We start from the raw sequence: 13,502 nt of genomic DNA on the forward strand, positions 1-13,502 counted from the left end.
CATTCTCAACTTTAAGTTCATATGTTCCTAGAAGTCCCCATACTGCTCCTTCCACAATGGTGCAGCTTTTAAGAGATGAGCCACTGCACTGCACTTGCACAATGGTAGGTGCTGCCACCGGTGGGACTTGTGGGACCCATGTAGCTCTTCCCGAGCAACCTATGGCGATCAGTCATTAATTTAACTTTCACCTGCAAGATAGTGCGGCTATTTGCACATAACCCGGTGGGCAGGTTGTGATAACGCCACAAGGTCACGTCTGGGTTGCTTCTCAGGGGGTGGCCGCCTGGGAACCCTATGCCACCCTATTTATCGCTCACAATGCCGACGACGTCGACGCAGCCTGGTTTTGTACACAACGGGAGCATTAACACTATCGCGTTAATAACCAGTTTCACGCTTCACTTCACAAATTCCATAATAGACATTGTGAATTTAAAGCATTCAATACTTACTAATACCTTTCAATAGACTTCTGCTCGTTGTGGAAAATGTGATACGGTCGAACTAACAGGAAAACGCAAGTCGCAGGTAATCAGTCTCAGCCGGAGGCAACAAAAGCAGAGATTTCTCCTACAGGAGCCGGACCTAGCGGTGAAAAAAAGCTGCGAAATAGCAGGAAAAAAAAGTCGTCAAGTGTAGTATAACTCGTGAATTCGCAGTATATTAATTAAAACTCTGTCCCTCTACGTGGCATCGTTTCATATCACAGAAGTATGTCATGGTATAAGAAAGCATTTTTGGGACCCCGAATTCAAGTGGCTATTTTTTACTCCGCTAATCAGTTCTTTGTTCCTTTTTTTTTCACAGTACCTCCGTATGCGCTTCAACGCTCCGATTTCCTTGTCCGCATGCGCGATTTACATTTTACTAACGGTGAGTATCCGAGCAACCGTTCTTTTTTACTTCTGCGACTTCGGTTGAGCTCTAAAAGGTCGTTCTTGCTAGCCGCACGCTATGAAGACGCGTCAGCCCCGTTCTTGACGCTCATTAAAGCCTCCCAGTATGCTTTTGTTCCAAAGAAAGTAAGTGTGCCATAGTCTCTGTCCATTGGAGTTTTATGCTGAGGTGTAGTACACGTTCCGTGCTTTCGTAAGATCTGTGTAACAGTGAAAAAATTCAAGGCTCGTTCACGTCATGTGACACCAGTTTTAACGCCAGCTTCATGTATAAGGCAGAGCATTTTGACCCTACCAATTGTGAAACTTCTCACAGGACCCATGTATTAAAATGCTGAAGTATGACTAGACAAAACTCGGCGGTTAGCAGACTGTCGCGACGCCTAGGAGGAGAAAAATAAACTGCGTACTGGTTATGAACCTTGAAATGGTCGATAGCATCGATGGTGCCTAGAGACAGAAATTAGATTAGGGTGAAAAAATAAATAAAAATAAAGTGCCCGGCCCGCGTCGCCACAGGCAGAAGAAAGTTCTGACTGTAATGAAATGAATCACGCATTCAAAGCGTAATATTATCGTAGAAGCGCAACTGGCTCATGCTTGCAGTGGATTGTGCTACTGATAATGTCGCGAGGACGCTTCTGCAGTCTATCTAGTGCATTACTGGAGTTCGGTTTAAGCGTAGAAAGACAGCAAGGAGCAATGAAGTTTACATTACAGAGTGCTTTGTCCTGTGAACTTCGTTGCTTCCTGTGCTGTCTTTCCGCGCTTAAAACTAAGCCCACTATTGAGGTCTTCTGTATTAACGTGCAAAACTTTTTTTATCTTGCAGCAAAGCGTAGGCGCGATGTCTATTTTTGCAGCATCCCTCACGCTTGTCACAGGTAAAGTTGAACTTTGGTCTTTTGAATTTATGCAATAACTGCGGACATATCAGTTAGCTGCCGTTAGAGGTCGCGTTGGGACGAAAGTGCGCAGTTACGCGAACTCTACCGAGAAGTAATTGTTTTCATGCACACACCTTGCTAGTAATCTTTCTTGGTCGGTGCTCATAGAAAAACATATGGTTAGGTAAAGCATAATATTGACGTTAAACATCGAAAACTAGCTTCTGAGACGTTCGTCTGTTCACAGCTAGAAATTGCACCGCCTATATGGTCGTCCGTTTAAGCATATCTAACAAATTTTCTTGAATAAATACAAAACAATGACGCACATTTTATCACTGGCTTTTATTATACCCATTCAGTGTGACTTAAGCTGTCGGTGTGGATTCCGTCTTTATAATAATTTAAAACTCTCTAAATGCTTGGTTTATTTCATAAAATCATCTACAGTCAGCCTGGAAAAACCCTGCCGTTGTCACAGCCGTGTCGTACGTATTACGGCCTACAGAATCACAGCAGTTTTTGCGTATTTTCGGTCGTGCCAAAGCGTTAAGCACGTATGCCCCGACTCATGCCCGAAATGATTGGAATAGACTTTCAGATAGCATTATTAACAGCAGAGATCCTGCCGTGTTTAGGAATGTGATTATCACCGTATCTCCAAATAATTTTTGTTGTTTATGTTTTCTCTGAAAACGACTTTTGCTGTCATAAAAATTTTTGCAGTTATGTTATTGTTTACTTCCATGCTAACTCCTGATCTGTTTCTATGCAGTTGTAGTTTAAATATTCATTTAAAATAAAAAGTGTAATATCTAAAACCCTCACTCACACATTACACTTTTGAGGAGCCTGCAAGTTATTTGGCTAAAATATCTCTTCGTACCAAGTTGAGCGGGAATTAACAAATTTATCTTTGAGTTAAGATATTTGCGCAAAATTTTTTCGCACTCACAGAGCTCCGGCAAGACTATCAAACATGGCCGTCAGGAAATTCTTTCTGATGAAAAGATCAATAGTTGCCAACGCAACTTATCGATAAGAGGTTTTAAGCGTGTCATAACTGATAGCATGCAAGGCGAAGTGAAAGCGGTCTACTGAAATCACCCTGGCTCCTATAGATTTGAGGTAAGCATGTCACCTTAAAAGGGCTGAATAGAGTAATAAAATAAAAGAAAAAAACTATGAATGATATCAAAGCCGGATACATATTATTGTTTAACGAAAGGTAGAAAAGAAGTAAAATCAGATCATTTCTGCAAAACTATCAGAAGAATACAAAATAACGATCCAAAAACGCTGCGAGAGTTCCAACAGTGGAACACCATTGAACATCTGTGTATTGTTGCAGTTGAAAAATGGTCATTTCTTTCATGACATTTTCGAGCTAGAAAACAAATGTTATGAATCGATAGTAGAAGAAAGCTAGCAATCTTGAAGTAGCGAGGTACATGCCCTCCTACAAGGCAGATAAGAAGTGAACTACGCGCTCTACATACATAGGTAAAGAGCATTGGTGTGGTTTTCTATCTGTTTGCTTTTGGTTTATAAATATTTTTTGTTGACTGCTAGTAACCCTTATAACATGCTTTGATAACAGCGGGTTCTCAATGATTTCAGTACTGAAGGCGCCCTTATTCTGGTGCAACATCATTATCGGCTTGTCAGCAACCATTTACACTGCTCTGGTAAGTGTGTTGTGTAGCAATCAGGAGAACTTTTTTTTTGGAACAGTTCCTTGATGTTAGCATTATCGCTTTTCTCGAGCAGCTTCTCATTCTGTCAACTTGGTAGAAGTCCATGGCACATAGGAGGTAGAAAAAACGCAGACCTTCATGCTTAGGCAAAGGGTAGCGATGCAGTATGCGTACAAGTGCATGAGAAAAGAATTAGTAAAGTGAAAACAGCAGCCGCAGACAGCCTGAGAGATTGTGTACGCCGCTTTGCACATGCTGTTAGAATGCAGACTTCTTTAAAAGATTGCGTTACTTTTGTCATGTACTTTCTGGAAAGAACTGTTGTGACCACGCGAGCTTCGACTAAATTGTGCAGCACCGCCAAGTCACGACCGCACCTGGTGCTGAGATAGCTGAAGAGGGAGGATAGTAGGGGGCAGTTTTTATCCGCAGACAGAGCAGTTTTTTTTTCATTTATATTCGCTGTGCTCCTTGGTATCGAAAGCACCGGAAACTTGGCACTGCGATGTACTCTAGTCGAAGCTCTCCAGGGAGATGTTCCTCGCGACAGAACACTTCCACGAGCGATAGTCTCTTATGGGAAGTGCATTCAGAGCAAGTACAGGGTTCTTAGCCAGGATAATCATGCGACCAAGAGGAGAGTCGCGTAGTCGGCGCCAGTAGTGATCCACTTAGTATGTCGCAGGCGACGTTGTCCCATGGCCTCCCACCGACAGGACAGAATGAATGGGACAAGATGTGTGAAATGGCGAGTGAGAACTGCCAGAGTTGTCTCTCGTATGCCCGGCTGAAGGAAGGAATAGCTGCGCTGCACCCGCACAACAGCGCCTGCTCACCAGTCTCTCTCCATAATGCAAACTCTGAAGGCGCACTTTCGAGAACGCGCTGCTTCTCTACCCAGATGGCGCATGTCTGCCTTGATTGCGTGGCTACAGGTTGAGCATCCTGTAGAGCGTTAAATCGTCAGCCCAGGCAGCCTTAACGCCACAGGCTCCCCTGGATAGCGTTCCTGTATAGAGTGGGTGGCTGCTCCGTACGACGACGAGACAGTTTATCCAGGAAGGGCGCTGTAAAAAAAAAAATGTTCACGTCCGGCGATTCGGGCAAAGGGAAACAACTCATCTATCGGGTAAGATGTATTTTGACCTCTTTGACCGGAAATACCCCTAGTACGTGGCGGATGTGACTTGTTGGCAGCTGGAGAATTTAGGATTGTAATTTATCGCGAAAAACTCTGCGGTTAAGTTTTATAATGATGAGGAGAAAAATGAATTTAATTTCGGCCTTTCTACAGAGGAGTCATGCGACTATGACGGTATCTGAATAAATGTGGCAAAGAACTAAATGAGCTGTCACAATAACAAACAAGGCGAGAAGAATTGCGCCTCTTATGGAGCGCAAAGACTTTTGGAGGCGTAACAGATGTGAAAAGGCTCATGGAACCTGATAATTCGCTGCGGTATTGGGTCGGATGTTTACACACGCTGGTTTACAGAACAAATATGGCGCCAATTTCTTCCCTGAAATAGAATAAATGAGGTTTAGCAGGGTCGATTTAGAAGCATATGGTTGTATGAGGGACGAAGTGATTTAGGGAAGCATGCGATGATCTGAGTTTCAGGCAAGAGAAAGATAAAGTAATGCTCAGTATGAGGAACGGTTGAGGTAAATGGAGGAGCGATGTGGGCAGAACGCTGTAATGCACTTAGACAAGTGTAGTCTCGATATAGCATGGAGGAGGAGCGCTGGTCGTCCCTGAATGCAGATGGCTAGGGGAGGGGCAGAAATTGAAGGGTACGCTTAAGCTCCACCGTAAGGGTATTATGCGATAGCGTTAATGGGTTAATGATCATACGAGCAGAATTGTTCATTCTCGACTTTACTTTCATAGATACCAGGGAATCCTCATACCACTCCAATCGCAGTGTTGCAGCAGTTAAGAAATGCACGACCACACTAAAATGGCAGGTGCGGCCCCAGTGGGGCCTGTGCGACCTAGGTTGTTGTTCCGGAGCAACCTCTCGCAACCATCATTAATTCAACTGCCACCTGCCACGGTGGTCGGTTTGTTCTCAATCGGGTGGGCAGGTTGTGGTGACGCTACAAGATGACGTGACCTTGGTGCCCCCCCCCCCCCCCAGGTTGCTCATCCGAGGATTTTTCCCCACGACGCCTACGACAACACCGGGCTTTCTGCAGAACGGGAGCCTTAACGTTATCACTTTAAGATACACAGAAGCCTCCAATTTAAAACATTCAGAGAAGGTCCTCTTGTGACAGAAAATGATATGTTCGGTGAGCCTCCCAGGCACTTAGCAACCCCCTCCCCCCCCCCCCCCCCCCCCCCGCGACCGCAACGCGCTTGCTCGCAGGTCCGTGGCTGGACGAGTGGTATTGACCCGGAAGTCGTGCGGGAGCGCTTCTTCGAAGCTATAACTACCGCACGGGCTAACCGATGGCGCTGGACTGGCGCTGAACTGGCGCTGAACGTCCTTGTCCTTCCTCTAAAGGGCGCGTCGCATCTTCGTGACTTCGCTTCAAGGCAGGCGCGCTCATGCACTTAATATCAACAGTACAACCACCCTCTCATCCTCCGGCCAGGACGCACGTCGACATTGCTCAGGCGAGGAGAGAAGTTTCCAGAAAGCTCGACTGACTTCTTCCGACCCGGCGCACGCGAGCGAAGTTTTATGCGTTGTCAATGTGCTCACTCCTGTGAAATTAAGTGCTATAATCTCTGCATATAGAATGTTTAAATAATGCTTTCAGTGCATGCTTTGAATATTGTATATTACTTGTTCTTTATGTTATATTGCGCGCTTTAGTTTGTGCTTCCGTTGTTCATAGATTGTGAATCATGCCTTAGGTTTATGTATGCCTTTCTTGTTTGCATGTGACCAATGGCGCCACTGTTGCTGGATGTTGTGGGCCTCGGGAGCTTGTCAAGCTGCCGCTTTTTTTCCGGGGCCCAGTGCTCTCTGTAGCAAGAAATAAATAAACTGAAACTGAAAAACTGAAAGGACATCACTCAGCACGCAGAGGATTTCGCTCTTCCCATGGGTAATCGGGGGCTGTTTCTCCAACATCTAAATCCTACGATGGCGCACGTGGACGCGATTCCTTTCGCGTGAAAAATACGAAATATGAAAGATACGACAAAGCGCGCTCTTACTTCGCAGCGTCCGCATTTGGAAGCAGAGAAATCTTGTGAAAACTTTTGACATCACTTTGTACGTATACGTTCTCTTTTCAGGGCGGGCTTCGTGGCGTAGTGTTTACAGACTGCATGCAGTTCTTGTTCATCTTGATCGCTCCCACCACCATCATCGCCAAAATACTGATGGACTCTTTCTCTTCGAATTCAACAATTCAGCCAGTGGGTGATCTGGATGCGAAGAAATACGTAGCAGAGTAAGTCTACTTCACTCTTTGTTCTTTAAAACTGATTTTTGCGTGCGCGGTATAAGGTTAACAACGAGGTTGGACAGGGTAGACTTGTTCCGATTTATTGTTATACAGGCAACCAGAAGAGTAAGAACGCAGGGGAAAACGTCCAGACTGGGCGCCGACCTTTAATTAAGCGTGCATGAAAAACAGAACAAAACAACAGAAAAGCAGTAAGCAAGCACAGAAGCTGTGCATGCGTTCCGGGTGCGGACATCCAGAACGCCTCATGAATCGATCTTTTCAGGGGCTTGCCTCCTCTTTGCGCACTACAAGAGTGGATCGAATAGTGAACGTGCAATCTTATTTTTATTCTAGTGGGCACCAGAGTACTCTCTCGTAATGTTGTTTGTTCTATGCCAGATGAATTCGGTGGGCTCAAACATCGGCGCACAATTCTCCTCTGCAGTGTTGGAAATATGAAAGGCGTTAAAGGTGTTTAAATAACTGGCATCCGCATTTAATTTGGCGCTAAGACATATGCGGGCTTGACCTGTGTAACTTCTGCAGCAAGAAATCGCAGTGGCGTGAACCACCGCGGTTTGCACAGAGCGTTTTACGTGCTTTGGATGACCTCAACCACTGCTAGTACCTACACCTTTCTTTTAATTTCTGCCCGCGTTTTTATGCTGGCGCGAAGAGTGCCGACGTCGTCGTTCGGGGAAAAAGGAGCTCTGCCTAGCAAAAGCGCTAACCTTCTTTTAAGACGATGTGGAAAACAGTAAAGGCACAGGACCATTGCCGCTTTCTTTCTAGAACCTTCATACGCACAAGTGGGTTCTTGCTTCGGCGCTTACAATTTCCTCTGGATTTCCTCGCACGGCGAATAAATCACCGGCTCTGAATGCGGGTCTTCTTTAGACCTTGAAGCTGGGCTGTAAATGGCAGCATGACTTCGTCTGCGCGGACATGGGGCTGGAAAAAGCGATACCGTACTTAGCCGTCACCTTGGGACGGGCAGCTCCAACAGGGAGGCTTCAAGCACACACAAACGCATATACAGCACTGTCGTACAACTGACTTGTGTCCATCTCTCTGTCCTCTTTCTGCTCTCCCGTCTGGTATTCCTGCCTCTAGGACGGAGAAGGACCAACAAGGACAGATTGCTTGTCATATTGACACCAAACTTACTCTACGCTCTGACAGACCCTAAAGCGATGTTATTGATAAAGTAGTTGCGGCTAGCTTTGTTACTATGAGAAATTTTCACTGGCTTGCATTTTTTAGGGTTTAAAAGCATTCATCATGTATCACACCCGCGAAATATGCAATCTGGGGTAGCTTGAAGAAATGCAACGTATCAACTGTTGGCGAATTTCCGCAAAATTACGGAATAATCTGCATACGTTCAGATTTGAGAGGGAACATGAGCAGATAAATCAATCACGTATACCAAATAAGGTATAATGATGGGCTGTGATCTGACCATTGTAGAACACCGGTTTACGGTGACGTCAAAGGTAAATTTTAGTAGCTGCGCACTCTACACGTCAAGTAAAAAAGGATGTGTGTTGCGGTCAATATAGCATGCTCAGCTCATATGAAAGTAAGGTGCGATTAACAGCATCAGACATGGTAGCGAACTGAAGAAGAATGCAGTAAGTGACAAACGCAAAGTCGCACCGGTAGCGGCGAAGCAGTGTAGTGGAGAGCGATAAGAAAGAGACTTACAGAAACGACGTTGACAAATTTCGAATAAATTCTTAGTTTCCAGATGATTACTAAGTGCATAAAGATAAACTGTTCCATTATAATTCTTGGCACCGATCTAGGTGACGCTGACCCATAATTGCAGAGATTATGGCTCTTACATGACATAAGCTGGTGAGTTTTTATTTTTATTTCAACTGCCAGGTTTATCTTAATGCAGGACTCGGCCAAAGTTCATTCAGCTATGATGGAAGATTATTCGCAAGTCTTATGTAAGGACTTGACGCCGAAGCTCTTAGTTGCGCGCGATTTCGGGTCAATTTTTCTAACCTGAGACCATTGTCGGTAGCGGGGCTGCCTACAGTGCCTGCGTATCGCTTGTAGAACTACGTAGTCGTGAAATTTATGAGCGTGAGCACGGGAGCGCGTGGCAGACAGCCTTGAGCCCTGTATGTGGCGATAGGCGACGGCTGCTTTCCGCAACGCGGTGGAAAGGGCTATGCCGCCTTGCCTGGTTGTGACAAGCCGAAGAACACATCTCCCTTTCCAATTTGCTTATGAATGGGTCCGCCACGTATCGCCACGAGTAGGGTTCGAGGCTATCGAGCGTGCTCTGCCGTGTTCGCGCTCATAAATTTCATAACTGTACACTTCGCCATCGGGCGTAGACGTGGCGAGTGACAGAGAGCCGGTGTCGGCGCTGAGATTGAGGTGGCTGCGTAGGATCGTGGGGATATGTTTCGCGGCACCACGGCCAAAGGAGGGCGAACTTGAGTTCCATGACATGCGTTTGGCGAGACGCGGATGTCGGCTTTCCGGGGTCAAGAAAAGGTCGGGAGATGAGACTCTCCTTTGGCCCATGCGAAGCGAGATATTGGATGTCGCGTGGCATGGCACTGATATTGTCACGAAGACGACGAAGCTGGCAGTGGCGCGAGACGGAGCGCTCGCGTTAGGCCAGCCGCCATTAACATCATCTCATAGCCTCATTCTTCGGCTGGTCGCACGGAACATTTGGTGGAGGTGCTGGGATCATCCCTATTCTGGTCCTGGAGCTTCGGCATCCTCCGCCAGCCGTGGTCGTCGGCCGTGAGTTCCTGATCCGCGCTGCCCGGCCATGCCCCAGCTTGCCAAGCAAGAACCGACCTCGCCACTCACGCCAGCCCCGTCCCCCGCCTTGATCACAAGACATGACGGCATGAAGACGCTGCAGCGACCCGACCCATGACCCGACCGACCCGAGACGCTGCCCACACGTGAGGACACAGCCCCCCTGCCCCTTCCGTTCGGTGCGTCCAAGGGCTTCAGCCGTCGGCTCCTGGAGACCTGCGGATCGGGAGCTTCGTGTTTCAGACTGGATTCATTCGCCCATCTTTTTCATCGTGGTGGCCAGCACTTCACCACCATGCCTTTCTGTTTTACTGTCCTCTGAACCCATAACCATCGAGCGCGTCTCTTCGTCGGTATCTTTTATCCACGATGTGGAAGACCGCTCCGCAGCCCCGGGTAGTGTCACGAAGACGACGCAGCTGGCAGTGGCGCAGGACGGAGCCCTCGCGCTTGGCCAGCCGCCATTAACATCATCTCATCGCCGCATTCTTCGGCTGGTCGCCACGTAACAATATGTTGCGCAATCGCCTAAAATGACTTGAAGTTGCCACTGCTCCGCGTGCTGGAACGCGACTTTGCTGGACGCTGAACTTCTTGCATGACGCTAGAGAGTATAACATTAGGAGCCGAAAACACCGGCCACGATAGAGGAGCCGTATATAGTTTGCACCTCCTTGGAGGGCCTGACCTGGTGGTTTGGTTGAAGTAGCACGCGGGGCAGCCGGGTCTGCCGCTGAAGAAACTTTGCGGCTGCGTTAGTACGAAGCGCGTTTCTCCACCTGCGAAGTCTGGCCACGTTTACATGGCGCGGATCAGCAAGGCTGACCAGTGAGCTGTCTTTCTGTGGCACTCTTGAGGTGTTACACTGCTCTACTGGTCGGATCAGATTTGCGTTTGATCGGATAGCTGCGACGAGTTTATGGACAACCGTGACGGGAGGCTCCTCAGACTCTTGTGCGCTTTCATGCAGAAGAAAACTGACCGCGTAGGAGCTGATACTCAATAATGTCGACATGTAGTATCCACACCAGGCTAAGTAATGTAAAAAGAGTGTGGTTCAATACAGGGATTCAATATAGCCATCTTCAAGCAACTGTTCTCCGTGGAGCGTTCCTGGACACAATAACTGAAATGAAACACGGGCGCGTTCCTTTGCGGTGAGTATTATAATACTTTCAATGGATTGTGTATTCTAATGTTAGTTTCCTTGTCACGGAGCCAGTATAGTAAAGAAACAAGAAAGTGGTGTACCAGGTTTAACGTTAGGATCTCCTTCGGACGTTGATGGGCGATTGCATAGATTTTGTTTTAATGGCCAGGACCCACTGTAAAGGGACGGAGAACAACAAACAATGATATAAACACATCAAAATTGACACCCATACATCTATCGCTGCCAAATGATGCTATGCAAACAGATGGTGACGATATTTCCTCTTTGCAGTTACAGTTTCGACTTGACACGCGATGAAAACATCTGGTCCTACGTGTTGGGCACGGCGGCCTTGGCCCTCTACCGGATGTGCATGGACCAAATGGTCGTCCAAAGGTTCCTCGCGTCTCGGACACTAAAAGATGCTAAACGGTATTACGAAGTCCATGTGTCATATTTTGCCGTCTCTCTATGGCCGGGATGTTTTTTGTTAAGGCCCTTAATTCGGTTAGTGGGCAATAGAATCCTGACATAGCAGCTAGCGCAAAAAGACATGGACACCTGTCCTGTCGCATCTCTTCTCTTTGTTTATTTTCTTTTTTTTTGGGGGGGGGGGGGGGTAGTTGCTACGTCTGGAATGTCTTTTGCAATGTTTGGCGGATGTCCATGCTCCAGCAACTCATGTCTCTTTCAGATGGATAAAAAAGTGAGCCCCAAAACGCTACTTGGTTGGCCCTTGCTAAAACTGACGTAATATTTTTGTGAACAAGCAGGGCAATAACAAAAAATAAGAAAAGTGCACCACCTACAGGCAGGGCTGGCCATTCGCCATTTTCCTGTGTTGTGTGCAGCGCAAAAACAAAACTATAGTGGCATAATGTATGGCTGCACTCATAATTTTGCTTTGTGCCTAAACACATTTTTTGCATTTACTAATGTATTATGAGATTTCTCTTTAGTGTCAATGCGCGCCATTACAATGACAAGTGCACATTATGAACGCCGTGGTACACACGGGCGTGCAGGCAGCTGCAACTTGTTTCACATGCAACACGCATGATGCGGAAGATGAGAGGGTACTTCCATACCAAAGATACGCGCTAGTCCCTGAGGTTTCCCTCTCGCTTTCTCCTTGCCTTGAACGGGCAGGAATAGCAATCTTTGTTGGGTGTTTCTTTGGCTGCAGAAAATCGGAGCAGCCTGTTCAGCAACTCTCAAGCATTCATTGTTTTGTGCTTGCGGCATTGCTTCGATGCACTTGTCGTTCGTGTGCTTAGCTGTGAGCGGCTATTTTCGGTCCACGCCTCCCCGCTGATAATCTAAGTTTCACAAATAATTGACGAACACCGAACGAAACCAGCAAATCATCGTGACAAGTGAAATCACATCGACCCAACATCTTCAGTATTTTCTCGACCACGCCAAGCAGTCTCATCGGTGCGCTTACGTCTAATCGCTTCGACAAGAAGCCATACACCTTCAAGGCAATGCAGAAGCTGGAAGGTAAGCTCATGGCGGGCGCTGTTTTTGGTGGTGTGGCATAGCCATCTTTTGGTTCGAAAAGCATGTCGACGCCACCTTCTGACCGTGCAGTGCGCTCTGTTACTGGTCGCACGTTGTATGTCATCCTGACCACGATGATTCAGTAACGCGCAAGAAAATGCGAATTGACGAGGGAGCCATCAAAAAATATAGGGAGGCGCCGTGCAGCTACGAGAATGCGTGAACCAATAACAATGTACAAATAGCCACAGAAGTGCCGACAGGCGTGTCTAGATCTGCATAATGTATGTTATATGAGCCGAAGGGCGCACTTGTATTTCGTGCTGCTGTATCGTTCTCGAGAAAAATAATTATAAATTTTTGCTACGTGCCTATAAATATTGCTATAATCATGGACTCTTTCAGCTCAAAGTGAGACGCAGGCAGCGTCATTCTGGCCATGTTTATCTCGTAGTTAACTGTTTTTTTTTACATTTATTGCCAAAGGTATAAAAGGAGGCATGTAATGATGCTGAAAGAAAATGATGGTTAACGAAATTAGGAAAGGTTGGCCGATCCGACGAAGTCGACGACGGAGCGGTTATGCGGTCCCTGTGTCCAAGCAGCATATTATGAAGAATTTTTTGGCGAGAGACCCACTGCAGGCGTCGGTTGCCGACAACGTCGGCACTGAAGGCGATGTTGTTAGTTCTTGTTCCAGAGGTTTTTGATCGTTGCTCTGTAGCCACAGGTTAGCTTGTCCACGACTATATCTACAGCCTTACTTCGTTATGGAGCTGCGGCACGACCAGGATTTGACTTCCCATTTTTCATACTGAAGGTTTTTCGAAGAACACACTGCAGGGTAGCACAATGTTCTAACGGTTTAATGTGAGTATGCATATTATTTCCTCAAAAGCTGTCGCTATTCCATGCAGGACCGTTGTGACAGGCACATTCCTTCTTTTCCTCGTCTACTCTGTGGGCCTGTTGGTGGGTGTGTCGCTGACCATCTGGTACCGCGGATGCGATCCTGGCCTGTCGGGAGCGATCACCAGTCTTGACCAAGTGAGACTGCTTATTCTCGAATTTTGGAACAAACAGCGCCGGCCTTGCCAATGATTACAATATAATAAAGTATCACAATGCAGGTACTTTTCCGGGCGCGGAGCTCTGCCGG

At 46.9% G+C, this 13,502-nt stretch overlaps 1 protein-coding gene across 5 annotated transcripts in view; it reads left to right on the top strand.

The window, feature by feature from the left end:
* Nucleotides 1-13,502, top strand: part of LOC144096627 (sodium-coupled monocarboxylate transporter 2-like) — a 66,927-nt gene that overhangs the window by 28,636 nt on the left and 24,789 nt on the right. For all 5 annotated transcript variants that reach the window (XR_013306790.1, XM_077629448.1, XM_077629447.1 and 2 more), the window contains 6 exons: nt 811-876; nt 1,732-1,783; nt 3,407-3,474; nt 6,737-6,894; nt 11,132-11,272; nt 13,261-13,390. Coding sequence is in view for 4 of the 5 variants with exons in the window: in XM_077629448.1 (XP_077485574.1) it covers nt 811-876; nt 1,732-1,783; nt 3,407-3,474; nt 6,737-6,894; nt 11,132-11,272; nt 13,261-13,390 (615 nt within the window). In the remaining variant the exon portion in view is untranslated. The remainder of the gene's footprint in view (nt 1-810; nt 877-1,731; nt 1,784-3,406; nt 3,475-6,736; nt 6,895-11,131; nt 11,273-13,260; nt 13,391-13,502) is intronic.

Source organism: Amblyomma americanum, chromosome 7 (assembly GCF_052857255.1).
Source record: "Amblyomma americanum isolate KBUSLIRL-KWMA chromosome 7, ASM5285725v1, whole genome shotgun sequence".
Classification (NCBI taxonomy): Eukaryota; Metazoa; Arthropoda; class Arachnida; order Ixodida; family Ixodidae; genus Amblyomma; species Amblyomma americanum.